General features: G+C 47.5%; 1 protein-coding gene across 5 annotated transcripts in view; it reads right to left on the reverse strand.

Moving 5' to 3' along the window:
• The window catches only part of MEGF6 (multiple EGF like domains 6), a 206,646-nt gene that overhangs the window by 8,818 nt on the left and 171,154 nt on the right, over positions 1 to 26,674 (reverse strand). For all 5 annotated transcript variants that reach the window (XM_083628414.1, XM_083628413.1, XM_083628415.1 and 2 more), the window contains 15 exons: positions 25,244 to 25,372; positions 25,027 to 25,158; positions 22,734 to 22,862; positions 21,122 to 21,250; positions 20,892 to 21,020; positions 18,250 to 18,378; positions 15,541 to 15,669; positions 11,316 to 11,444; positions 9,090 to 9,218; positions 7,689 to 7,820; positions 6,472 to 6,600; positions 5,560 to 5,688; positions 3,809 to 3,937; positions 2,121 to 2,249; positions 1,362 to 1,490 (listed from right to left, as the gene is read on the reverse strand). In XM_083628414.1, coding sequence (XP_083484540.1) covers positions 1,362 to 1,490; positions 2,121 to 2,249; positions 3,809 to 3,937; positions 5,560 to 5,688; positions 6,472 to 6,600; positions 7,689 to 7,820; positions 9,090 to 9,218; positions 11,316 to 11,444; positions 15,541 to 15,669; positions 18,250 to 18,378; positions 20,892 to 21,020; positions 21,122 to 21,250; positions 22,734 to 22,862; positions 25,027 to 25,158; positions 25,244 to 25,372 — 1,941 coding nt within the window. The remainder of the gene's footprint in view (positions 1 to 1,361; positions 1,491 to 2,120; positions 2,250 to 3,808; positions 3,938 to 5,559; positions 5,689 to 6,471; positions 6,601 to 7,688; positions 7,821 to 9,089; positions 9,219 to 11,315; positions 11,445 to 15,540; positions 15,670 to 18,249; positions 18,379 to 20,891; positions 21,021 to 21,121; positions 21,251 to 22,733; positions 22,863 to 25,026; positions 25,159 to 25,243; positions 25,373 to 26,674) is intronic.

Genomic DNA, 26,674 nt, shown 5'->3' on the forward strand with positions numbered 1-26,674 from the left:
GTGGGCAGGCTGTTCACTGAGAGAGGGGAGGAAGAGGACGGAGAGGAGGGGGACCAAGAAGCTGGGTGAAGGGAGATGAGGTACCATATGTTGCCATGAGTGGAGAGTGATGGTAGAGGGCAAAGGAGAGGGAGCAGTGATGGGGAGAAATTGCAGACGTCACCTGAGGAGTATGGGTGAAAGGGATGAAGAGGAGGAGGCTGGAAAAGGGGACTGTTCTGCTTGGGGGGGGGGGAGAGAAAAAAGTGGGGAAAAGGAAAGCCTCCCCAGCCTGCCGCTGAGAAGCTCTGCTTGGCTGTTTCTTGACTGTAATTCAAGTAAATGGAATGTTTGCGAGCAGCTGCCAGGCTGTTCGCTGAGAAAGGGGAGGAAGAGGATTGAGAGGAAAAAATGTGGCATTAGCAATGCTTTGGATGGATACGAAGATGGTATTTTACATGAAGATAGCGAAGAAAGTGATGTCAGTGACTGTGAGCAACTGAGCTTCATAAATTCTGACTTTAGCAGTGATGAGTTCTTGGGATTCACAGAAGACTAGAAGAGTACTCAAACCTTAAAGTCTCTCTTCATTTGTTAATGACAGTGATGATGGTTCTTAATGCCATTGTTGACTGCTGTTCACTTTACATGGCTGTAATGTGATTCTAATATACCGGTTGTTTATTAAATACAGTAGTTTATACAACATTTGATTCAGAATATTTTTTCCTTGTTTTCCTCCTCTAAAAACTAGATGCGCCCTATGGTCGGGTGCGTCCAATGGAGTGAAAAATACGGTAATGTCATTTTCACTAATGCATGCATTTCTTTACACACTTTCTCCTAATGCAGAGTTTTGTACACCTTGCTTAGTTGAAGAAGAGCACCACAAAATTCAGAGGCATGCAAATTTCAAAGGACAGCCCAAGTTTCAATTTGAATACTGCTTCAGGCAGTGTGCTAAAGTGCGGACCAAACCAAATCTCTGCCACATCACTGTTACAGCCATAGGGCAAGAGAAAGATATCCTTTCAACCAGAGCATTCCTTCAAACCAAGGAAATCAAAATTAAAACGAGACTACCACCCCATTGACAGTTAAAGAAACAGATGAAATGGCTCAGACCTGGGTGGAATGGCCCACTATCCTCCTAAATAGTATATATATAGCAGGGGCTGAGAAGCTTTTTGGCCAAGTGGGCCAGATATTTCTCTCTCCCACAGCCCAACTTTGGCAGGTAGGTTTTCCCCAACGTTGCCCCATGCAGGTGGGCAGAGACGCTGCCCAAACAGATCCGCAATTCCCCCTCAACATCAGCTGACACAAGAGGAACTCAAATCCTGCTTTCTGCAGCTACTTTTCCTTTCCGGAAAGTTCCATACCTTTCTGACACTGGTTGCCGTAGAAACCCGGGGGACACACACATTCCCCTGTCGTTGGGTCACACGTGGCTCCGTTCTGACAGTCGCACAGCTCCTGGCAACCAACTCCATGAAAACCAGCTGGGCAAGCTAGGGGAAACAGAAAGCCATTGGGAAGCTAATTTAAAACATCCACGTGAAAAGAGGACCAAGAGATATTTGGGGACGGGGGATTCCATTTGGCTTGATTTAGATTCATTGTATTGCCCTTCACCAACTCACCATCATTCAGGTCCATCATTTAGTTTCACATGCTCAGCCTGCCGTTATCAAAATAAACAAGGGTGGGGTTTTTTTTGCTGCCCCAGCTCCCAAATGCCACCATTTTGCCACCACAGTTTTGGGCAGTAAAACTGAGGTCCTATACAGGGTGATTTTTAAGGGAGTGGGTGAAAATTAAGGGTGCGATTCCTCCTCCTCAAAACCCCTATGTGATGATGCAACATTGCTCTGATGGACTTCATAGGGCATTGATATCTACAAATATTTTCCAGGGCAGCATCACCAACCCCTTTCTCCACAGTGCTTCTTAGTTCAAGTTGAAATTTCTCCCGTAGTGTGGTTTGAGATCACGACTAGCTTTTCTGACTTGGCTGAAACTTCAGATGGAGAGGCCAATGATACAATGCACCAGGCCTTAGGCTTGGCTTAGACCCACCTGGTCAGATCATTACCAAACCTGCAATAAATTTCCGGAGCAACAGGAGTGACCACACTTACTGTGTTGGCAAAGGTCTCCATAGTGCCCTTTCCCACAGCGGCAGGCTCCCGACACGGGGTCGCAGGTCATGTTATTTTGGCAGGTGCAGCTCAGCTGACAGTTGGCTCCGTATCTCCCTGGCGGACATCCTGCGGGGGAAGACCACGTCTCAGTTTATCACACTGCTCGTAAAGAGGTGGTCTCGCTCAAGCTCAAGCAGGCCAAAATCGAGGAGATTTATTATCAAGCTGGTTCCCAGAGATCCTGCCTTGTTTCAAACATAAACATTTTTTTCCTCGGGGGAAATTACGCAAGATCTCAATTAAGAAAACAGTATGCCAATTGGAGAACATCTGTGGCTGACATCATACATATCTAATGGTAGGAGAAAAACAGTCATGTGCTTTCTCCCCCCCCCCCTTTTTACTCTCATAAAAAAGAAAGCTGGCTGATGCAGACTTTGAAGCCATCTAGCTCAGTACTGTCTACACTGACTGGCAGCAGCTCTCCATGTGGAGGCAATGTGGAGGAGAGACTCCTAGACCTTCTGCATGCAAGGCAGACTGGAATGGATTCTCTCTAGAATACCCTTTCGGAATTGTTACAAAGCATTCTTTTAAAAGAGCAGCTCTGCTGGATCAGACCTGCCACCACCCATTTTAGTACAGCATCTTTTTCTCACAGTGTCCAACCCGAACCCCACAAGCAAGTCCTGAGTGCAACATCTCTTTCCCCATTTGTGATCTCAAGCAACTGGCATTCAGGAACATGCTACCTCCGACAATGAAGGTGGAACGTAGTCATTGTGGCTAGTTAGGCCCCAAGAGCCATATCCTCAATGAGTTTGCCCAGCTATCTTTTAAAGCCCATTCAAGGCAGGTGGCCATAACCTGGTACTATTCCCTTTTGAACGTAAGAAGAGCACCGGCTAGATCAGGTCAAAGGCCCATCTAGTCCAGCATCTTGTTCTCACAGTGGCCAAGCAAATACCCTAAAGTAGTGCTTTATGCCCAGTCAAATTATTATTATTATTATTATTATTATTATTATTATTATTATTATTATTCAAACTTGTTGTTAGACTACAGCCCCCATCATCCCTGACCGCAGGTCCTGTTAGCTAGGGATGATGGGAGTCGTAGTCCAACAACAACTGAGGACCCAGTTTGAGATACGCTGCCCTAGTGGGAAGCCTGAAAGCAGGGCCTGAGTGCAACAGCCTTCTCCCCACTCCCAGTGTTCAGAAGCATGCAGCCTCAGACTTTAGAGATCAAGCATAGCCATTGTGACTAGTAGCCAATGGTCGCCCTGTTCTCCATTAATTTGTCTAATGCACTTTTATCACCCAAGGAGATTACGATAAATAAAAACAGTTTGGTCTACTGGATCGGACCAAAGGCGCATTTAACACAGCCAACCAGATGCCTAAAGCAGGACCTAAACCAAACTAAATTGTCAGGAGACATGACCAGTGAGTTTTTAACTTCCCCGCATCAAAATTCACTCTCCTAAACATCTGAAGCCCCCACCTCCACGTTCATGACCTGCAAATGTGGCTGGAAAACGAAGGTGGGTTTTGTTTTGTTTTAGCACAGCGGCTCTAGTGAAATTCCAGCAGCCTGGACCGCAGCCAAGTTGCGGGGGAAGGCAGACGGATCAATTGCACCTTTGTAGCAAGAGGGAATAGGAGCCGCACATGCAGAATTACCCAATTCGCAAAACTTCCCCGTCCACCCGAGCCCACACAGGCAGGAGCCGTCAGTCGCCAGGCAGATCCCCCCGTTCCGGCAGGCACACGTCTGCTTGCAGCCGGCTCCGTGGCGGTTCCCTGGACAGCCTGGTGGCGAAGAAGAGAGTGAGACATGGTGGTTGGGGATAGCCAGGGTCAGACACCTATTTCTGTTGACGGAGCAATGTGGCGACAGGACACGAAGAGAGCCCTGTTGGGACTGGGCCAAAGGACAAAGTTCAGCATCCTGCTTTCCACACTGGCCAATCAGATGGCTCCAGGAAGTCCATAGGCAGAACATGGAAAGCAGCAGCCCTCCTCAAACAGTTGGGTCAGGCTAAGCGTCCATTCTAGTCCACAGTCCTTTTCGCAGTGGCCAAAACCAGATGCCTCTGGGAAGCCCACAAGAAAGACATGAGTGCGCAGCAGTGCTCTCCCCAAGTTCAATGTGCTTTATCATTTATTTACTTATTTCTACCTACTACTACTACTGCCACCACCTACCCTTCACCCCAAGGTCATAGGGTGGGTTACAGTTATTAAAACACAAAATTAAAAACCAGTTTAAAGCAACTTGAAATTACAGAAGATGTCCTAAAATATGCATCTCAATTGTCAAAAAACAGAGTAAAGAGGTGCATTTTTTAGCATTCACGGAAGTGTCCCTATTTTCCAGGAACACTCCTGGATTTACAGAAGCCGTCCCACTTTCTGATTTGATCCCGGAATGTCCTACTTTTCCTTAGGACGTCCCTATTGTCATCGGAGAAATGTTGGAGAGTACAGTATGTTATGAATGAACCCGAAACACCTCCGTTGGATGGGAGATTCACAGCTTAGAGACGGTCACAGAGAAGGCCATGATCTGGGGCATTATGCTCATCAGGCTCTATTGGACAAAATGACACTTTACATTAATGGCAGGCAGTGGGGGGGAGTTCAGACCTAGGACCAAACATGGTCCTTCAGTCCTCTAACTGGCTCTCAAAACTCTCTTCAAGCCACACCACACCCGTCACTGGCCCTGCACTGCACCCCTAGAGTTTATGCCTGCCTGGAATGCATCCCTGAACTCCGATGGCGCTTCTTCCTTGCCTGGGTGGAGGACAGCAAGGTGCATGTGAATATGTGTAGAAACTGTCAGGAGTTCAGCCTACACTTGAGTAGGACCCTGGCAGAGACACATGCCCAACTGGCATGTTCTCTCCCTCCTGGTCAATCGTTCGGGAGCTTCAAAAGCTTCCTTCTACTCGAACATCACAGTGACCGATGCCAACCGACACCGGCACACTTAGAGATCCGCAGACTTTGCGTATCATGTGCATGACAGACCTCAGTAGCTCAGCATTTTGGCTAATCTACTTTATTTACATATAAACACACACAGAGCACTGCAACATGGCTCCCTCCCTCTCTAGCATCAGACAGCAAAGACAAAAAGAACAAAGGACAATAGTCCCACTTCACGGATCCTGTTTCCGTCACTTCCCACTCTGTGGAGTCAAAACATACACGGTCATGTGATAGACAAAAATCCCATGACTGCAATCAGAGATCAGGAATTCTAACAGAAACTAGCATACAAAAGGTAAAATTCTCCTCCAGTGTCCCGCCACATTTTGCATCTGGCCCCACCCCCCATAGGCATGCAGCCTCCAGGACGTTGCCTAGAAGGGAGCGTGGCCCTGGGATGAAAACTGTCCGCCCCACCCCCCGCTGCAAACGCTTACCGTGCTCACAGTTGGGGCCAGTTTTTCCTGGTGGGCAAAGGCAGAGGCCTGTCGCATGATGGCAGGTGGCGGTGTTGCCACAGGAACACACTAGAGCACAGTCCACACCGTAGCGACCGGCTGGGCACACTATGGAGGTGAGGGGGAGAAAGAGCAACAAAGAAAGGTCTCATTTACAGCAGAGTCTTCTTAGTGTTTGCTCCCAAAAGCACATCTCCGTAATCAAGGCTGTAACCCTACAGTAAGGAACAGCAACCCCATTTCACAGTTCGGAAGGTAGGGAGGGGAAGTTATTTTCCACCAATGATGTTTTCTGATACAGAGAAGGTTCTGGAATGGAGAAGCTGACCCCTGAGGCCTTCATAGAAAACAAAAGAAAAAATGACACAGGTTGGGTTCATTCCTACAATCCTTAGTACGTGACCAGCTTTCAGTCTGCACTTAAAAACTGGGTTGTCTCCAATAAAGAGTGCATTCACGTGACAGGTTCGTTGCATTTTCCTGACGGTTCCCTGACTGTTAACTTCTGTATTATATTTGAGCTTGCACACGATGCAAAAGCCACTTCGAAAAATATGGTGGAACAGAGTGCAAGTTTAGTACTCATTTCCATATTATTGTCAAATGGATTTTTTTTGGGGGGGGGACCAAAGAACACATAAATGAGTGCTAAACTTGTGTTATATTCTGGTCCTTTATAAAACAAGAACTTTACCAGCTTCTGTAATTTTTATGACAAAAAATTAAATATATGATATTTTGGTTCAGAGTTACACCACCTTAAGAAAAACAAAAACAGCCTGCGTAAATTTCATGATGAAATTTCAAATTTTTGATCTTTCGGCCCAGCCTTTTGCCACTCAATATATAAGAAGCCACTGCATTACATACAACCCGTCCCAATCCACTCACCAGTACCGCAGTCGGCACCAATATAACCAGCTGGGCATTGGCATGTTCCTGTGGTGGTCACACATTGCCCACCATTCTTGCACTTGCACTGCCTCTCACAATTTGGACCGTAACGCCCAGAGGGGCATCCTGGGTAAGGAAACAAAAAACAAAAAAAAAGCCATTAAAAGTTGAAAAGATTCAAAATAAGCCTGGGTTTGCACTGCCAAAGCAGAACATTCTGCTCATGTCAAACCAAATTCCATTGACACAGAAGGAGGACTGACTTGCTTTTGCCATTGTGCAGCGATTCTATCGACAGCATCTGGAGATTCCAGCCAGGAGGAGTTGCGGCTGTGTTGCAAAGCGATTTCCCCCAGGTTCAATTCCTGCATCCTCCAGGAAGGGGGGTGGGAACCCTGCTTGAAGCCCACAGATAATACTGAGGTAGGTGCAGGGGTGGAATTTTGGTCATCTTTCGTAATATGGTGCCCTGCGCAGGGCCAAAATTTGGCACCCCAAAATGGATCATCTCAATTTGGTGCCCTCTCAGATTGGTGCCCTGTGTGGGGGAAACTCGCGCCACCCTAAATCCGGCACTGCTTTCTATGTTCCTATGCTCTTGTGGAGACAGCTGCTCAGAGATCAGCTGTGCACTCATCACCCTAAATGTTTTGAGTTGAACTGTCCTCCTGCTACCTTCTGCATCATCTATATCTATAGCTGGCCTTGCTAGCTAAGGGTGATGGGAGTTGTAGTTCAACAATATCTGGGGGCCCACAGGTTGAGAAAGGCTGCTGTATACATTCTGTGTGTGTGTGTGTGTGTGTGTGTGTGTGTGTGTGTGTAAACATGTACTGGAGAGCAAGTGTGTAGTGGTTAAGGTGTCAGACTAGGGCCTGGGAGTCCCGCGTTCAAATCCCTCGCTCAGCCATGAAGCTCGCTGGGTGACTTTGAGCTAGTCAATCTCTCTCAGCCTAGCCTACCTTATAGGGGTGTTATGAAGATTAAATGGGGAAAGAAAGAACCATGTATATACCTCCTTGGGGCAGAGGCGAGATAGAAACGCAATACATCCTACCTCGCAGAATGTGGAGATGTCCAAAATCTGAAAGGCAGTAACATTCTAATCTATACGAATTCCATCAGCTCACTTAAAACCGCAGACCAAACAATGTTATCTCCCATTCCCTGCTATGCAAGCAAATCCCGTTGCAAATAATTCAGAGCAAACTCACTTTGTCGGCAATTGCTGCCGTGGTAACCGGGTGCACAGATACAGTCTCCTGTCACTGGGTGGCAGTCATGGTTCACTCCGGGACATTGGCAAATCCGAGCGCAGTTCATTCCGAAGGTCCCAGGGAGACAGGCTGAAGGGCAGGGGGCATGGAGGAAGAAAGGGTAACAATGAGCTGGGATGGCGAAGGTTGGGTCCAAATCTCTTTCGGAGCCCAACAAATTGGTGGTGCAGAGATTCCATAGCAAGGTTTTCCATGAGGCAGCTGACTTCTGATTTCTGTTCTTCCGTAACAGAATTGAAAGCTGAGCAGATGCTGTATCTTATTTTTTGACATGTGAGGGCACCGAATCGCAACTTTCGCAGAAAGGATTTGTGAACGTTTGCTTTTAATGCCTCTGGCTCTGCCCTCCACACATGTGTCCCCACCACCACCACTCTTCCGAAGGTTCCCTAGAAGGAAATGTGACCCTCAGACTGAAAATAGTTTCTCCACCTGGCTTAGGCTGCCCTCAACCCAGGCGAGGTCTGCAAACTCCTTTCACCTGCTCCTCCCCCTGAGCCTTTGGGGGCATTTGATGGCCTCATCTCTGTGCTGTGACCAACTCCACTTTTCTGCAGAACATGTTGATATCAAAGGCTGAGGAGCAGGCCAGGTCAGGGTCCTCCACACCCTGTTCGATCAGTTGGCATCTTCTCTTAGAAAGAGAATGCTTGTCATCCTGTGAAAAGTCAGCTGGCAGTTTCTCCTAATCAAACAGCTCAAACTGGCACAGGAGCAGCCAGGCAGGGTTTCTTTTCCCGGTCAGTTGGCAGGAACCCTCCGAAGCATGGAAGGAGAGCCTCGAAACACACAAGTGCACGAATCGTGGCGGCGAGCCACAGCGCTCTGCGCCAAGCCTTGGCTTCCACTCGAGGCTTTATTAATCTAATCCTCTTTGGACAGAGGATGTTGATCCCATTTCCCACTTGGCTCCCTCTCTGCTGTGTTTGGATTACAAGAGCATGAGGCACCTGCCAGGATGCGATCTGGGATTTGGCTGAGCACCCGTTTTATTTACTCCATTTATATATATCAGGCGTATCCAACCAGTAGATCGTGATCTACTGGTAGAGCCCCAGCTGATCCTGGTAGATCGCGGGACCCTTATCGATCGTAGGATTAAATGAAGTTTACCGAAAGTTAACAAATAAAAGCTGAAGAACTCTGGGCAATCCACCCCCCCCACACACACTCCTCCCTCCAATGACAATGGGTAGATCACTGCCAGTTTTTTTATACTGGGAGTAGATCACAGTCTCTTGGGAGTTGGACGTGCCTGATATATATTATCCAAAGCTGAATGGACACCTCCACTCTGGCCCAAGCTGCAAGCCCCACTGGGGAACTTGGGGAACATACATTGCTCGCATCCATGGCCCGTAACTCCTGGGGGGCAGCTGCACTCGCCCGTGATATGGTTGCAAGGCGTTCCTGGAGGGCAGTCGCAGCTGGCAGCACAGTCCTTTCCAAATGACCCAGGCAGGCAGGCTGTGATGGGGACAGATAAGAACGTTAAGACAAAGCCCTGTTGGATCAGGCCAAAGGGCCCATCGAGTCCAGTTCTCACAGTGGCCAACCAGATGCTCACTATGGGAAAGCCCACAAGCTGGACCTGTGGGCAACAGCGAGTCTCCTCCTTTGTGGTACCCAGAGCTATACCACCTCCAACGAACACTGGCAACAGGACACCGTCATCGTGGCAAGCAGCCATGGATAGCCTCCCCCTCCCTGAAATCATCTAACCCTCCAAAGAGAACACAAAGAGAATAAAAATATAAGTCCAGTGGCTGGATTAGACGAAAGACCACTCTGGACCAGCACCTTGTTCTCAGAGCGGCCAGCCAAGATGCCTCTGGGAAGCTCAAAAGCAGGACCTGAGAGCAACAGCAGCCTCTCTACTTGTGACGCCAGCAACTGGTGTTCGGAAGCATGGCAGCGACGGTGGAGCAGAGCCATTGTGGCTAGCAGCTCCACGAACTTCTCCAGCCTTCTTTTAAAGCCATCAAAGTTGGTGGCCATCGCCTGGTATTCCACAGAAGCAGGAGAAGCACCAGGCTGCCAGATCAAGCCACAGGCCCATCTAGTCTGGTATCCTTCCCTCACGGGTGGCCAACCAGACGCCCCCCTGGGGGAAGCCCCCAAGCAGGGCCTTGAGTGCAACAGTGGCTCTCCCCATTTGTGGTTCCCAGCAGCTGGTGGGACCCAAAGCAGTAGGCTCCATGCCAGGGGTGGTGGAAACTGAGCCAGCCTTTTTCATGCCATCCAGGAAGGAAACTGAGCAGAGGAGCAGAGGGTTGAGAGAGGGGGGTTATTGTTGGAGCCTCTGGGGGGAAAGGGCTTCAGTTTTCTGTGGAATCAGCTTGTTTTCCAGAACATGCTTGTTTTCCCAACTGGGTGGTCTCCTAAATGAAAAGCTGTTAGCAAGCCAACGCCTTTCCATGGAAAGCCCATACCCCCTTAAACCTGGCTGTTCTCCCACATCATATTATTCCCCCCCCCATTGAAACATTTTATGATGGTGCCATTCAATCCTCGCATCCTAACCAGGATTCAGAAATACCACAGCAGCAGGTTAGTCAGTTGTACTGGAAGGAGGGAGAAACAAGGAGTAGATTGATGGCAGGTAAGTGGAGAAACAGAGGGGCCAGCCATGTGTCAATTAACTGATTATCAGGTGCATGGCTTGAATTTGAACCCGTGCAGGCACAGTGCTGGATGCTAGAGCTTGCAAAATGCTGTGGCTGAGGTTGTGTGCAGGATTGTTGTAGGTGCTGGCCATCAGTAGTGCCTGCAAGTCCTCCCCGCTTTCAGCCCAGCCACATTCTCATTTGCCCCCAAACTTAATGTCCTATATGATGTCAGGCGATCAGGAGTGGCTTGGCCCCAAACAGCATTGTAGGCCAGAAGGGGAGGGCTGGAGGGCTGCATTAGGTCTGTGGGCTGGAGGTTCCTTGCCACAACAGGGGCTCAAGAGGCCATATGCACTGTGCCCCCAGAGCAGTTTGCCAAAGGAGGCATCCACTAGCCTACTCTTGTGGAGTAGCCTACTGGAGAGCCAGTGTGGTGTAGGGGTTAAGAGCGGTGGACTCGTAATCTGGTGAACCGGGTTCGCTTCCCTGCTCCTCCACATGCAGCTGCTGGGTGACCTTGGGCTAGTCACACTTCTTTGAAGTGTCTCAGCCCCACTCACCTCACAGAGTGTTTGTTGTGGGGGAGGAAGGGAAAGGAGATTGTTAGCCGCTTTGAGACTCCTTAGGGTAGTGATAAAGTGGGATATCAAATCCAAACTCTTCTTCTTCATCAACTCTCTGCAGCACAGCAGCGCCCCCAACACCCCGGAGGTGTTATTGCACCTACCCTGCAATACAACCTCCAGCCAGTGGGAGCAGTGAAGGGCTGCAGATACAAGGGGAAACAAGAGTTCCGGCTGGCCCTATAATATCACTGACTCCAGCCCATCTCTCCAGTTTGAGCAAATGGTCACTCACCAGGCAGCAACGGAGCACAACCTCCTCGTTTACCTGCTCGGCCGCCTGCATACGGGTTCGCCTACCTGGCCACCGGAATAGCTGGCAGCTCCCTCACCTTTATCACAGTGATGTCCTCTCCACCCTGGCGGGCAATCGCAGGCCCCTGTGATGTGGTGGCAGGAGACCCCATGCTCGCAGTCGCACCGCTGCTTGCACTGTTCCCCATAGGTGCCCTCGGGGCAAGCTGCAAAAGAGAAGAAACGGCTGGGGAGCTTCATTCATGAATGCATTCTAGTCTAGAATCTGATCAAAACAAACAGACTCAGGTTAACCGGGTGCAGCAAGCAGCCCCCCACTTTCAAGAAGCTGTTAAACCATCCCTCCTCCCCCCCAAATTCGTAACGTAGAATTATAGAATTGTAGAGTTTCGAAGGGACCTCAAGGGCAATCTGGCAAGTACGAAATGCAGCGGATGAGTCCAGAGGTGCGATTGACAGCTTATCAGAGCTGTTCCAAAGGTTATCGGCTTCTCAAACTTAGGTACTGACTGGGTGCATACCACAATGTGGCTTTACAGGTCAGATCAGGAGCGGGAACCCTGGGCACTCCAACATTGGCTGCTCAGCTACCATCAGCCCCAGCCAGCATAGTTAATGGTCCAAGGTGAAGGGAGAGCTATGGGTTCCCATCTCTCACAATAGTGGTAGCCAGTGTGGTGAGCTCCAGATGCTGCTGGACTCCCACTTCCATCTTCCTTGACCATTGGGCATGCTGGTTGGGGCTGATGGGAGCCACCGGCCAACACTATCCGTAGGGCACCACTTTGGCTACCCCTGGCTTACAGCATCCTTGAAGAGCAACGTTGGCTGGCAAGGAAGCCGAAACAGGAGCCACACTTGCTATGCTGCAACTTTTTGTCGCGGCAGCAGCTGCTGTGTTTGTGCAACTCCTAACTTCAAAATTCAGTTTCCAATTTCTCCCTGCCTGCGCCCCTCAAGAGCTGTGTGTGTGTGTGTTTATGTGTGTGTGTGTTTTTAAAAAAGAACCCTCTTCTTTAAAGTTCTGCGTTAAACTTCCGATGACAGATAAAACAGCAAATTCCAACTACTGGAGCCGATCTTGCTAAATACCCTGGATCATGGTGAGATTGTCCTGGCATCCGAGCGCTGCTGGCTCAAGCCAGAAATAACACTTCCAATCTTATTTGGCACTGTTTGGGGAGAGCTTTTCACACCCGGATAAGAAGGGGGGGGGAGTGTTTTGATTTCTGATTTCTGCAGCTTCTTCACTTTCTGCCCAAGTCAGCGCCCCCCTCTGGCTGCCAAGATTCCCAGCAGAATTCTTTTGCGGAGAACATTCTGCTCCAAAGCTCCCAAACAGGGGAAAGAGAAGTATCTCATGTCATCCACATGGGCTTGCTGGCCATAAGTAAGTGATAGTTTCCAGTTCAGGGGGTTGGACTAGATGGCCCTTGGGGTCCCTTCCAACTCAACAATTCTAAGATTTTATAACCCCCTTTCCCGCTTGAGCTCCCAAAAAGAAAGCATGTCCCCCTCTCCCCAGAAGAAATGAAAAATTGAACTGAATGATGGGCCCATAACAGAGGGTTGGCAAAACTTTTTTTCAACAACTGCCAGACTTTTAGAAGACATCTGAAGGCAGCCCTGTTTAGGGAAGCTTTTAATGTTTGATGCATTATTGTATTTTAATATTTTGTTGAAAGCCACCCAGAGTGGCTGAGGAAGCCCAGCCAGATGGGCAGGGCATAAATAATAAAGTATTATTATTATTATTATTATTATTATTATTATTATTATTATTATTTCAACCCACAGGCCATGTTCCTTTCTGGGCAACCTATGAGGGACCACATGCCAGCCATGGGTGGGACCAATGGCAAAACTGGGTGAAGCAACAGATGTAAATTTTAGTTTCGTAAAGCAGGCAGGTTTCTACACACATTCACAGACAGCCCCATCTCTTTCGCCCCATCCAGACAAGCAAAGAGGCATTACAGTGGGACCTTGGGTTACATACGCTTCAGGTTACAGACGCTTCAGGTTACAGACTCCGCTAACCCAGAAATATTGCTTCAGGTTAAGAACTTTGCTTCAGGATGAGAACAGAAATTGTGCTCCGGTGGCGCGGTGGCAGTAGGAGGCCCCATTAGCTAAAGTAGTGCTTCAGGTTAAGAACAGTTTCAGGTTAAGAATGGACCTCCGGAATGAATTAAGTACTTAACCCGAGGTACCACTGTATAAGAGTTCAAGGACCCATTCCAGCCAGGCAAAAACACTCAGAGAACATGCAAAGCTGGGCCAGTGAGGAATGTGGCCTGGGGAGAGTCTCAAGGGCCAGGCAGAGAGACCCAGAGGGCCACAGTTGGACCTCAGACCTGAATTACCCCACCCCTTGGTGTCATGCTTTGGAAATTATATGGAAGACTGGAAGACAAGAGGGGGTGAGGTAATCAAAATAGATTCTGGAATTCACCATTTCAAGCAGCAAACATTTGCCAGGCGAAAGGACAGTTTCCTTGCCCTGGGCACAGAGCGGCTTGGAAGCTGTCCTAACGCCTCCATCACGGAACTGAAACGCAGCAAAATCAACTCTGGGGCACTGGCTCAGGAGCTTGGCTGCGCTCCCAGTGCTTGCCAGTTCCCGAGCAGGGCAGCCGGTAACCCGAGGCGGGCGGCTCGCCTTACAACACACGTGAGGTTGCCCCGAGAGCACGCCAACTCCACTCAAACCTCCTGAGCTGGCTCTCGCCTCAGACAGAAGGCGAAAATGGCCACGGTCCAAGGCAAACACAGAAAGGGTAAAATGCAAGGTAGGCCGGCTAGGGAACGGCGCCGAGCTGGCCGTTTGGAACGGCACCTTCCACAGCCTCATTCCCGGTTGCTTTCGCGGCGGCCGGGGGAGGTGGGCACGTAATTGAAACCAGATTCGGGCAATGCCAGTTGCAATTTGCACCGGGAAATTCCAAATGTATGTGAAGTGGAACTCCAGGCTTGGTTTAGAAAAAGCCTTTCAAGCATTTTACATGGATTTTTTTTTTTTTTTTAAAGCATAGTCTGCATTTGAAATTTGCTTGTTTTGAGCAGTGTAATAAATTGTTTTATAAGGTAAAGGTAAAGGGACCCCTGACCATTAGGTCCAGTCGTGACCGACTCTGGGGTTGCGCGCTCATCTCGCTCTATAGGACGAGGGAGCCAGCATTTGTCCACAGACAGCTTCCGGGGAATGTGGCCAGCATGACTAAGCCGCTTCTGGCAAACCAGAGCAGCACATGGAAACACCGTTTACCTTCCCGCTGGAGCGGTACCTATTTATCTACTTGCACTTTGTCGTGCTTTCGAACTGCTAGGTTGGCAGGAGCTGGGACCGAGCAACAGGAGCTCACCCCGTCGCGGGGATTCGAACCGCCGACCTTCTGATCGGCAAATCCTAGGCTCTGTGGTTTAACCCACAGTGCCACCCGCGTCCCTAAATTGTTTTATACCTGCATTTAAAATTGCTTGTTTGCTGTTAAACCACTTCGCCGAAATAGTTATGGAGGCAGCCCTGTATGCATGAATGTGGGCAGAGGAGGGCAAGAAGGACAACACAAGGGTCTGGGAACCAAGCCTTGTGAGGAACGAAAGAGGGAGATGGGGATGTTTCCTTTAGCCAGGAGAAGAGACAGAGAGGATAGTACAGCCAAGATAGAGCAAGCTTGTTTTCTGCTGCTGCTCCAGTATCGGGAGGATCTGAACCAACCGATTCAAATTAGAAGAAACAAGATTCCAAGAAAACATTAGGAAGAACTTTCCAATGCTAAGAGCTGTTCAATAGTGGAATGAGCTCCCTCAGAAGGTGCTGGCCTCTACTTCCTCGGAGGTTGTTAAGCAGAGGTTGGACGGCTATCTGTCATGGATTCTTCAGCTGTGATTGGGTTGGGCTAAATGACCCTCAGGTGTTCTGCAATTCCATGAAACAATTTAACCGGCATATCCACCTCAACACACCAGCCCCGGTAAAAAAATATATGGTTATTTTGCCATCATTCTGCAGAGGCTAAATTAATAAAAAGCAATAATCAAATGATGTTAAAAGGCCTCAAATCGATAAAAGTGTTGTTTCAGTCCATTTATTTATCGAAGGTTGCTTTACTGCTCATTTCAGAGGGTGCAATGTGGATTTTAAACTCCGTTTCTTACATATTGTTAGGTTTGTTGTGTCATTACTTTGCACCATGCCTCGTGAAGGAGATGCCTACTGTATCAGCAGGCATACAGTACCTGTATGTCATAAGTTCATAAGTTTTAATATAAAAAACCCCCACAAAATATTCTACTTACGGCTTTGGCACTTCTCTCCTGTCCAGCCGCTGCGGCAAAGGCAGCGCCCAGCCTGCCGGTCACACAAGCCCTCGTTCAGGCAATCGCAGCTCTCCTGGCAATTGACCCCATATTTTCCTTGGGTGCACTCTAAGGGAAAGAGACCTTTTCAGATGAGCCTTCCACAGACTACCCGTCAAAAGGCAGGTGTGCAGGGTGGGAACGTGAGTTGAATGCCTCCCCCCTCCAATGCAAAACACATGATAAATATCCATGTCAGGAGAAAAGTAGCAGATCAAGGTTATGTAGCTCAGCCTCCCTTAGAGATCTATTTTCTACATGCAGGGAGGCTTACTGTAGCTACATTCTCTGGTCAGACTAGGGATGGCTGAAGAGTTTGCATCACATCGCTTCTGATTCTATTCACTCATAAATCCATCCCGTGAGGGAATGCAGCCGCCATGCTGGAAAAGGTTCCCCATCCCCGGCTTAAATTATTGTGCCAGAGAGTTCCGCAGATGGGGTGCCGATGGATGAGAGCGTCAGGTTATGGGGGGGTGGCTAATGACAGGTGGCACCATCATTAAAGCATCTGTTCTGGCTGCCCATCTACTACCAAGCCAGATTCAAGGTTCTTGCGTTAATCTGCAAAGCTCTGAACAACTTAGGTCCAGGGTACCTTATCCCCAAGGGACACAGGTGGCCCTGTGGGTTAAACCACAGAGCCTAGGACTTGCCAATCAGAAGGTCAGCAGTTCGAATCCCCGTGATGGGGTGAGCTCCCGCTGCTCGGTCCCTGCTCCTGCCAACCTAGCAGTTCGAAAGAACGTCAAAATGCAAGTAGATAAATAGGTACCGCTCCGGCGGGAAGGTAAACGGCGTTTCTGTGCGCTGCTCTGACTCGCCAGAAGCAGCTTAGACATACTGGCCATATGACCTGGAAGCTGGACACCAGCTCCCTTGGCCAATAAAGCGAGATGAGCGCCGCAACCCCAGAGTCGGTCACGACTGGACCTAATGGTCAGGCGTCCCTTTACCTTTACCTTATCCCCAATCACTGGGATCTCCTTCAGGAGCTTTCCCCTAAACTCTACCCTTAAAGAATCTAAAGAATTAATTTCCTTCCTGTTCTCCTATTCACAGCAGCTAGACTTTGCCCAACAAGGGAAGGAAACCTGTAGTATACCAATAGAGGCTTGGGTTAATAAGATCTGGAGCAGCCTTTCTCAGCCTTGGGTCCCCAGATGTTTCTGGCCTACATGATCCCTAGCTCACAGGACCAGTGGTCAGGGATGATGGGAGTTGTAGGCCAAGGTTAAGAAAGGCTGATTCTGGAGCATTGCACAGACCATCAACAACTAATCAAGGCCATCTCCAAAAAAGGTATCTTTCACACCATCTGGTCTCCCTTTTTCTCTCTTATTGAAGAAGAACAGGAGGTTTTCATGCCATCATCATCCCAGAGGTGTCTGTGGAGGGGATATATTGATTGAAAATGTCTAGCCAACCAGATCGACAGTTGGATTTCCAAACAATAATAAAAAAGGAGCGTTCCCCGAATTTGGGAGGCTCGTTTGACAACAGCAAGAAGAAATTGAGCCTATAGTATCATGAGCAAGGCCTTGTGGCATATTCTGCCAGCAAAAGTTCAGAAGGCACCTTCTGTTTCAAATTATAGATGCCCAATTGTTATTTTTCCTTTTCTTTCAGGCTGGTTCCAATTTTAACTTCTTCATATGGGAGGAGCAAGAGGATGGCCGGTGAACAGCTCCTTCGAGCTGCTCCTCTGATAAGTTTTTAACTTACTCTATTTTTATTTTATTACTTTTTTGGCCCATTGATTTGTATTGCTTTTCAAAAAAATTTTTACAGATCAACATCAAATTAATTCTAATTTAATACAAATCTAAAAGTTGACTTCCCACCCCGCTTCCATTATGTTTTTCTTCCCTCCCTTACCCAGTGTAACGTACATTTCATAATTCTGTTTCAATACTTGAAATATTTTAGAGTTTTATCACTTTATCACTTCTTTATTTTCCCTTGGCTGTACATATTTCAATCCCCGCATAGGATTTTATTCAACTACAACATATTCCCAAAATGTCAAGCAGGGTTACTCTTCGCTTTGCCAGCCCACAAAAAAAACATTGGTTATATATCAATATTCCACAAATGCAACTTATCCCTCCTGCTATTTTATGTATGAAAAAGTCCGACTGGTAAATAAGAAATCCCTTTCAGCCACAACATTCCATTCCTGCTCCTTTATTTTATTACTTTTAACATTTTAACACATTCCTCATATCTAAGCAACAAGGTAAGCATTCTCATAGTGGAATAGTGCTTTTTTATTGTGTGGTTTTACGTATAATTGTTTTAAGTAGTTTTGTTACTTATAGTCATACCTTGGTTTTTGAACAGCTTAGTTCTCAAACATTTTGGCTCCCAAACACCGCAAACCCGGAAGTGACTGTTCCAGTTTGCAAACTATTTTTGGAAGCCAAACATCTGAGGGGCTTCCATGGCTTCCAATTGGCTGCAGGAGCTTTCTGCAGCCAATGAGAAGCCGCGCTTTGGTTTCTGGATGTTTTGGAAGTCAAATGGACCTCCAGAACTGATTCCGTTCGACTTCAAAGGTATGACTGTATTTATGAATAATGAGAGAGAAATTTATTATTATTATTATTATTATTATTTTATTATTATTGCAAAAAAGAAACAGATTACCTTGTTCGCAGGCCAGTCCTGTCCAGCCTTCGGGACACACGCATCTCCCAGTGACTGGATCACACGTCCCGCCATTTTGACAAAGACACTGCTGCTGGCAGCTTGCTCCAAAGGAGCCATCGGGACACACTGAGGGAAGGGGAGGAAAAAAAGGAACAGCAACTAGATCAGAACGCAGCTGAAATAAATTTCCAGTGGGAACAAAAAGGGACACAGAATCTCAATTGTTTAAGCCACAGGCTTGGCGCCAATAGGCAACGAATTTGCACACCAGTAGCTCCTACGAAGCCCACAAAAGGTAAAGGCCCCTTTGGAAATCCGCAAGGCACAAGAAGCTGCTTGCTCTCCATGCTCAGTTCCTGCTTGCACTCATTTGGTCTCTCCAACATTGAACACCCCCCTTTAAGCATGGACGCATTTCATTGGATGCCAGGATTGGACCCGCACAGCCACTCCCCCTTTCATTCAGAACAGGGGAGAGGTGAGAATAACATTTTTCTGTGAGCACGGCAGGTCTCTTTCCCCCATGGATTGCGAGCTGGGAAATGCCCACATCATTTTCAGGTCCTGCCTCTTCGCCCCAGCACATACAGAATTATATTTGTACGCAGCCATTCCACAGTTCAAACCTTGCTCTAGGCGGCTCGCAACATGAAAGCAATACATAACTACAGCATAACAAACGTTGTCAGGGGCTCAGGAGCAGGAGCACAGGGGAGAGAGGAAATGGAGAGCGAAGGGGAAGAATCCGAGGGAAGCGTAGGGGAGTATGACAGTGGCCCGAGAGATTCCATGAGCTTCTCCAGCGAATCAGAAGATTCCCAGAAGGCAGCGCTGACGGTCAGGGCAAGGGGGGTCCCAGGGGGGACGCACCAGAAACAAGGAGCCAGCGGGGAACCCCAAAGCAGCAGAGGGGGATCAGGACCAGTTTCCCCACCAGAGCGTAGTGGGGGGGAAGAGTCACATGTGTCAGGGCCAGCGTCTCCTCCAGCGGGGAGAGAAAGTGAGTCAGGGCTGACCACGCCTCCAACGGAGGGGAGGTCAGTTGCAGCTAGCCCCCCCAGAGGGGGAAGCAGTGACAGCAGCAGTGAAAAGGTCAGGAGGAAAGTTGCTAGCTGGGCGCGCGTGCCAAGTTCAAATGTACAGGCGTGGGGGACAGCAGGAGACCCGGATGGGGAACCAGCTCCTAAAGCCCGCCGGAGGGAGGGGGAAGGCTCAGGGGATTCAGCGTCAGAAGAGTCTAGAAAGGACGAGACCCCAACGGACAGGCGGAACCAGAGGCGGAAAGAACAGAGGAAGAGGTGGAGTAAGGCTAGAATCTTAAACTGGTGTCTGGGGGGAGGAGACTCAGACGGAGCATCAGCGGTCTGAGAGTTGAGACGTAGAGCCGCACGCTGCGGTTCTGGAAGTGAAACTGAACTTCAATAAAGACTTTTGTACTTAACAACGAAGCAGCGTTGGTCCTTTGTGAGCTGGGACCTCGGGCGGCTCTGACAAACGTGTTATTTATTTATTGCTTTTGACTACATTTCGAAAAACACAGACAAACTGAACAGTTTATGCATTGACAAGGTCTAAAAATAATGATACAAAAAAAAAAGGAACAGTACCACACAACGAAACCCTTCAGATAACAGCCCAGCTGAAGAGTCTCCATTCAGCAGCCTCAGCTTTTGTAGCTGGAGTCAGTCCGGGGCCCACCCTCCCAGACCAGGTGGGGAAAAGGCCTGCAAGGCAGGGAGCAGGTCTTCCTTCCAGGACTCACAGCCAAAATGGTCTGCAAGTGATGCTAATGTCACAAAATACTTCAGTTGGGTTTAATCTTTCCAAAAGTGCCTTTCCCTTTCGTGGATCAATACTTACATTTTGAACGCCCCCCTTTTTTAGTATTATCTTCTGTAAACTTCAGGATCTCTCTCTCACACACACATTCCCAATCTACTTTGTTACAAACTGTAGTGCCAAGAATTCCTAAACTGGCCAGTCTTCGTTAGGTAGTTTAGGAACGTGTCTATGAACTTGTGTGTGTGTGTTCCCTAAAACTCCACTACAGATGGAATTTTTGCTGGTCATCGCTTAGAACCAACCCACTAGGCAGGAGAGAAGTGAAATAGAGAAAAACTTCCTGCATGCTAAGAAGAGCAGAAAAGTAAAGAAAAGGAGAAGTCAAGCTCTGCGGCCAACCAGAAACCGGAAGACAGCTAATTAAATAAATGGGATTTAGAATGTTAAGAAAAGTGAATAAGATGGACTATAACTGGAAATTGTTTTAGCTTAATAATGATATTGGAAAGCTGTTGCTTTTAACTACATGGAAACTCAGAAGGGAGGGACTTGAGGAAGTCAGCTAAGATGCTTAAAAGGTTGGATTTGTGAAGAATTAAGTTTGTTGTTATTGTTTATCTGTTTATTGTTCTCCCCCCCCCCCCGTTTTTGTGTACCACTATGCTTTGTGGTTTTTGTTATCATTGTGGAAAATCTAATAAAAATTTATTTAAAATAGAAAAGAAAAGAAACCGGAAGACAGCAGCAGTCACCTGACTTGTGATTCGAGAACACTGCCTCCAACAGAGGAAGCCGACCACAAGTATCATGGAAAGTAGCTATAGAAAGCCTGCTTACTTATTATTAGCGAGCAATACCTTGCTGGCAGGTCTCTCCCATCCATCCAGGTGCGCAGAGGCACTGGCCGCTAATGTGGTCACAGGTGGCCCCATTGTAGCATCTGCATTCCTGGCTGCAGTTCTCCCCATAGCGGTGAGCCTGGCAAGCTGTAGCGGAAGGGAAACAGACAATGAGGGCTGCCACTTTCACGCATGTCCACGGTCAGCTGGTGAGGCTGAGAGGTTGGCACCCAGCACAGGGCACCTACTTTGATTGCAGGTGGGACCAATCCAGCCAGCGGGGCAGGTGCAGCGTCCAGTAACGTGATCACAGCGGGCTCCGTTCAGGCACCGGCAGGCCTTGTGGCACTCCGTCCCGTAAAAGCCATCAGGGCAAGCTGGGGAAAGAAAAACCCGCACGATAAGTCTGGGTGCCAATTCATATGAGATGGTGGTAGAGCAAAGCCACATTTCTTTTTCTTTCTTTTTAAATTCAGTTAATCTAGATTTTCAAGACAGCCTACAAAAGAGAACCATAAAACAAATATAAAACAGATGACAAAGCTCAGAGACAAAAGCAGATATTGCAGCAACAGTAAAGATACAAAAAAGCCCTAAACAGCCTCGGTCCAGTATACCTGAAGGAGCATCTCCACCTCCATCATTCTGCCCAGACACTGAGGTCCAGCACCGAGGGCCCTCTGGCGGTTCCCTCGCTACAAGAAGCCACGTTACAGGGAACAAGGCAGAGGGCCTTCTTGGTAGTGGCACCCCCTGTGGAACGCCCTCCCACCAGATGTCAAAGAGAAAAATAACTACCAAACTTTTAGAAGACATCTGAAAGCAGCCCTGTTTAAAGGTAAAGGGACCCCTGACCATTAGGTCCAGTCGTGGCCGACTCTGGGGTTGCGGCGCTCATCTCACTTTATTGGCCGAGGGAGCCAGCGTACAGCTTCCGGGTCATGTGGCCAGGCATGACTAAGCAGCTTCTGGCAAAACAGAGCAGCACACAGAAACGTCGTTTACCTTCCTGCCGGAGCGGTACCTATTTATCTACTTGCACTTTGACGTGGTTTTGAACTGCTAGGTTGGCAGTTTGAACTGCTAGGAGCAGGGACCGAACAATGGGAGCTGACCCCGTCGCGGGGATTCGAACCGCTGACCATCTGATCGGCAAGTCCTAGGCTCTGTGGTTTAACCCACAGTGCCACCCGCATCTCTTAGCCCTGTTTAGGGAAGCTTTTAATGTATAATAGGTTATTGTATTTTAGTGTTTTGCTGGAAGCCGTCCAGAGTGGCTGGGGAAACCCAGCCAGATGGGCGGGGTATAAATAAATTATTGTTGTTGGTGGTGGTGTTATAAAAGCAGTTAAAATCCTGAGCAATCTTCTTCTTTATTGAAAATGTCTAAAATAAGGCTCTCTGGGCAACCTAGTCATGTGGTGACTTGTAAACAACAACAACAACAACAACAGCAGTAGCAGTAATAAAGAAAGCCTACAGAGTGGCAGGGATATTTAGAGAAGGACCCTTGGTGCCAGGCTTAGCAAACAGGTAGGTTCCTTTCTTTAAAAAGAAAAGGGAAAAAGCTAACATTTTCAGTGAATGTATCTCCTCCTAGACCAGGCGACCATGAAGAGTCTGCTGTCGTTTGGCAAATGGAGAGGCGAAGAAATGAGTGAGCTGGAGTTTAAATGGACATCCCCTCCAGGGACAACACCCTCCTGCTGAAAACAATTCTGGGAGAACTATTGGCCCAGCCCTAATTTGAAGAGCGACTGGCAGCCTAGCAAGGTGAGCAGATTGAAAGGTCCCTCAGTGAATAGGGGCGGGGAGGATATTAGTAGTAGTAGCAGTAAGTCCTGGGTTTGGGTTACTTACAGCGTTCACAGAAGGTCCCTCTCCAGCCCGGGGTGCAGGTGCAGGCCCCGCTGACGTGGTCGCAGCCAGCCCCATTGTCACACTGGCATCTGTGGCGGCAGCTTGGACCAAACCAGCCTTCGGGGCACTCTTGGGGAAAACAGAACACATCAAAACAATGGGGGGAGGGAGAGAGAAGGGTTTTTAAGAGGATGCAGAGCTGGTGTGTAAAACCAGATGCTGCTAAAAGGACCATCTTCTTTCAGGAAAGCACTGCCTCCCACCCAGATGTTCAGGAGGGGAAAGGAGTTTGGTGGGGCCACAATCTTGGATGTTTGATTCCCCTGCTTTGGGAGATGAGGACTCCAAAGCAGAAGGGTGCGCAGGGCCAGCCCCAGAACCACTTTCACTGGCCAAGTCTCTGGCGGCAGTGCTGCTACCCTTGGATGACTCCATTGCACCGGCCCCAGGGAGACTGATGGAATGAGCTGGCACCCTTTAACTTAAAAATGGCACCTTCCAGCAGGGTGGGGTTGGTTGGGTGTGGCTGCTATATAAGGCTCATTCTCGGTTCGATAGCTGCTGAGGCCACATCAGAGGTCTGCTCTCCTCAAGCACAGTCTGAGTGCCTCCTTGAACCAGCCCTTGCCTTGCGTGAAATCAATGCTCTCCTCACAACAAGCTGCTCCAGTCATGTTCATTCTTAAAAGTTTTCTTTTTCACTCAGAACCATAGCTGTCAACATTTCCCTTTTTTAAAGGGAAATTCCCTTATTCCGAATAGGATTCCTGGCAAGAAAAGGGAAAAGTTGACAGCTGTGCTCAGAACTAGCTTATTTGTTTTACTTATTCCCCAACGTCTTTTGGTTTTATATTGCTTTCAGTGGAAGACTCAGGTGGTCTTTCTGCTGCCTGTAATGTTGGTGTTTTCCCCATTCATGTGGCATGAAATGTTCAGGCTTCTTACTACTTCAAAGCATCAGATCTGCCTGGTTCTGCTTTAGTTGCTTTAGTTGGTTGCTGCTTTAGATGCAGTTAAAGGAGGCACACATCCTATAAACTACCCGTTGCTTTCCATGACACAACTACCAGCTCTTCTCCTGCTTATTACTTCCATGTTTTCTGCCCCAATTGGCATGAACTTCTCAGACTTTCTACTACTCCTTCAAATGGACAGACTGGCCAAATCTATAACAGAGCAAAGGGTCTCTATCTTATAGGCCTTTAAAAAAAAACCAGAAATACAACCTAATTTCTCTCCTTCCCCTCTCTGTGATCTTCCTGTGACCAGTACAGAATGTTCCAGGTTATATTAATACTTCGTCCCAATACCAAAAATATTAAAAACAAATAAATGAGAAAAGAATTGTGTTTTTTAATGGAACATTCCTTTGAGTGAAAAAACTCACATTTTGAATTTTCCATTCAATTTGGAAATAAAGATTGTTAGTAATGGCAATAAATTATTTTTAAATCCAATTTAGAACCACCTAGTGTTCAAGTCATCTGGCTGGGATTCTCTGATACAGGTGGGTTTCAGGAGCACAGAAAAGCTCAAGATACACATTGATCTACTCACACGTAGTTGTTATCTCTGAGAAACGTAGAAAATAACAGGATATATTTATATGAATTCTTCAAACTTACACGGCCCTTTTAAAATTAGCTGATGAAGGTGAATACATCGAAACAGGGCCCTGTCCTGGTTTCTGATCCATAATTGCCTTCTGACTTCTGCTTAATGATTGAAACTAAGATCTTCACGACGAATCTGACTATGGACTAACATGAACTTACTGGTTTGTGATTCATAACTGGATATACATATCCTTATGAGTTTGAGTTTGTAATCTCTATTTGAGTTTGTAATTCTTGTCAGAATACATACTTTTGAATGGATTAGTTTTTGTTACTATTGACTATTGATTTGCAAGTAGGAACCACTCCCACTATTGAAACTTTTATTGGCCTGAGTTCTTGGTGTGCTCTTTTCTCTTGGTATATTTAATAACAAGAACTCCAACTTACTTAACGTGGGTTTCAGGAGCTCAGCACATTTCTTCAAGAAACTGGACATTCTCCATTGTGGTGCCCTCATCCCAGAATTACCTCACAAGATTCAATCACCTCCCAGTCAGTTGGTTGGTGGTCTCTCTCTCTCTCTCTCTCTCTCTCTCTCTCTCTCTCTCTGTGTGTGTGTGTGTGTGTGTCTCACACTCACACATAATCACTCTGCTGACTGGACATTAACAACACCTTCGCACATGCACAAAGAGTGAGCAGGAGGCTCGAAAACACCGGAAGGCGGCACTCACTCTGATCGCAACGGGTCCCGGTGTAGCCGGCTTCACAGAGACACTGTCCTGTCATAGCATTGCAGCTCCCATCACTGTTGCTGCAGTTGCAAGTGTTGGTGCAATCGGGACCCCAGCGGCCAGCATTGCAGGCTGAAGAGGAGGAAGGGGAAGCCTCATTATTATTGTGACTTTGACACTGGGTTGCATTTAAGTCCTACTCAGGGTAGACCTATACCTCTTCGGCAATTGTGGCCCGTCCATCCGGGCAGGCAGCTACACCTCCCCGTCTCAGGGTGGCAGTATCCTTCGTTTCCACAGTTGCAGCGCATCTGGCAATCTTGCCCAAACCATCCAGGTGGACATACTACAAAAGGAAGGGGTGGGGTGGGGGGAAATCCAATAAACAGTTATTGCTTGTAGCCAGAGTCCATTGCAAACACAGTCAAATGCCTATTTGCACAGATTTATTTATTTTTAATGCATTTTCCAATGTCTAATTTATACATCCTGTTTTTCCATCACACGTTATTTACAGACTCCCCAACCCAGCATTCCAAGACATTCTAGATATACCTTGTTTTGCTACGTATCAGATACTTTATCCACCCACCCACCCCCTTTCACCTCTTTGTTATAATTCACCGTTGCTCATAAAGTTACCCCAACTTGAAAACTGATTTTTGTATCATATCATTTTAAATCCTCCCCAAAGCTTTCCCGCTCGGACCTTATCCGTTTGTCATCCCGATTCCTTAATTTTGGCTGTCAAATTGGCTAATTCTATCAGCTTAGGCAGTCATTGTTCTTTTGTTGGGATTCCTCGACCTTTCAATTTTTTTTTACTACAGACAAGATTGCATTTTCTTTCTCGACCACAGCCAGGGCCTTTTCTGCCATGGCCCCGGCCCTGCGAGATTTGACATCTTTCCACAGGGTCTGCAAGACAGAGCTGTTCTGCCAGGCCTTTGGTCAGGGTTCAGTCTGACTCATTTTCTCTTTTTATAAGAACAAACACAAAGGAGGTTTCCTAGACCGCTCACAGTTCCTTATAATCTCAGCGGAAATAGTTGGTCGTGGTGAGTATTAACCGCTTTCAATTTTAATCTGAGGATTGCCATTTGTCCAGTCACATCTTAATTTGAATTTATTTGAATTAATTTTAGGATGAATTAATCGTTTGATTGCTTGTTTTTATGTATATTGTAGTATTTATATGATGTTAGCCGCTCTGAGCCCAGCTTCGGCAGGGGAGGGCAGGATACAAATAAAATTATTATTATTATTATTATTATTATTATTATTATTATTATTATTATTATTACTTCTAGGAGAGGCATTATGGTTGGGCAGTGCAATAAAACATTTTACTAAATCCTCCATACAACCGTTTCCACAAACACACAATCAAAGGTAACTGATGCTCCAGATCGGTACATCAAATCACCTCTGGGGAGGGATAGGAGAAGGAGGAGCAATGCAAAGGCAGTAGGGCCCATAAGCATTTGGGGGATGCCATTGAGAATGGCAGAGTCAAGGGAGCCCAGCTGGCACTGTGCTCTCACACAGCACCCATTCATTTCACTGGCGCTTACTTGGAAGAATCCACACTGGGTGTTGCTTCCGTTGACCACACATGTCAAATTCAACTATTTTATTATTATTATTA

This window comes from Podarcis filfolensis, assembly GCF_964270895.1.
Source record: "Podarcis filfolensis genome assembly, chromosome: 8".
NCBI classification, from domain to species: domain Eukaryota; kingdom Metazoa; phylum Chordata; class Lepidosauria; order Squamata; family Lacertidae; genus Podarcis; species Podarcis filfolensis.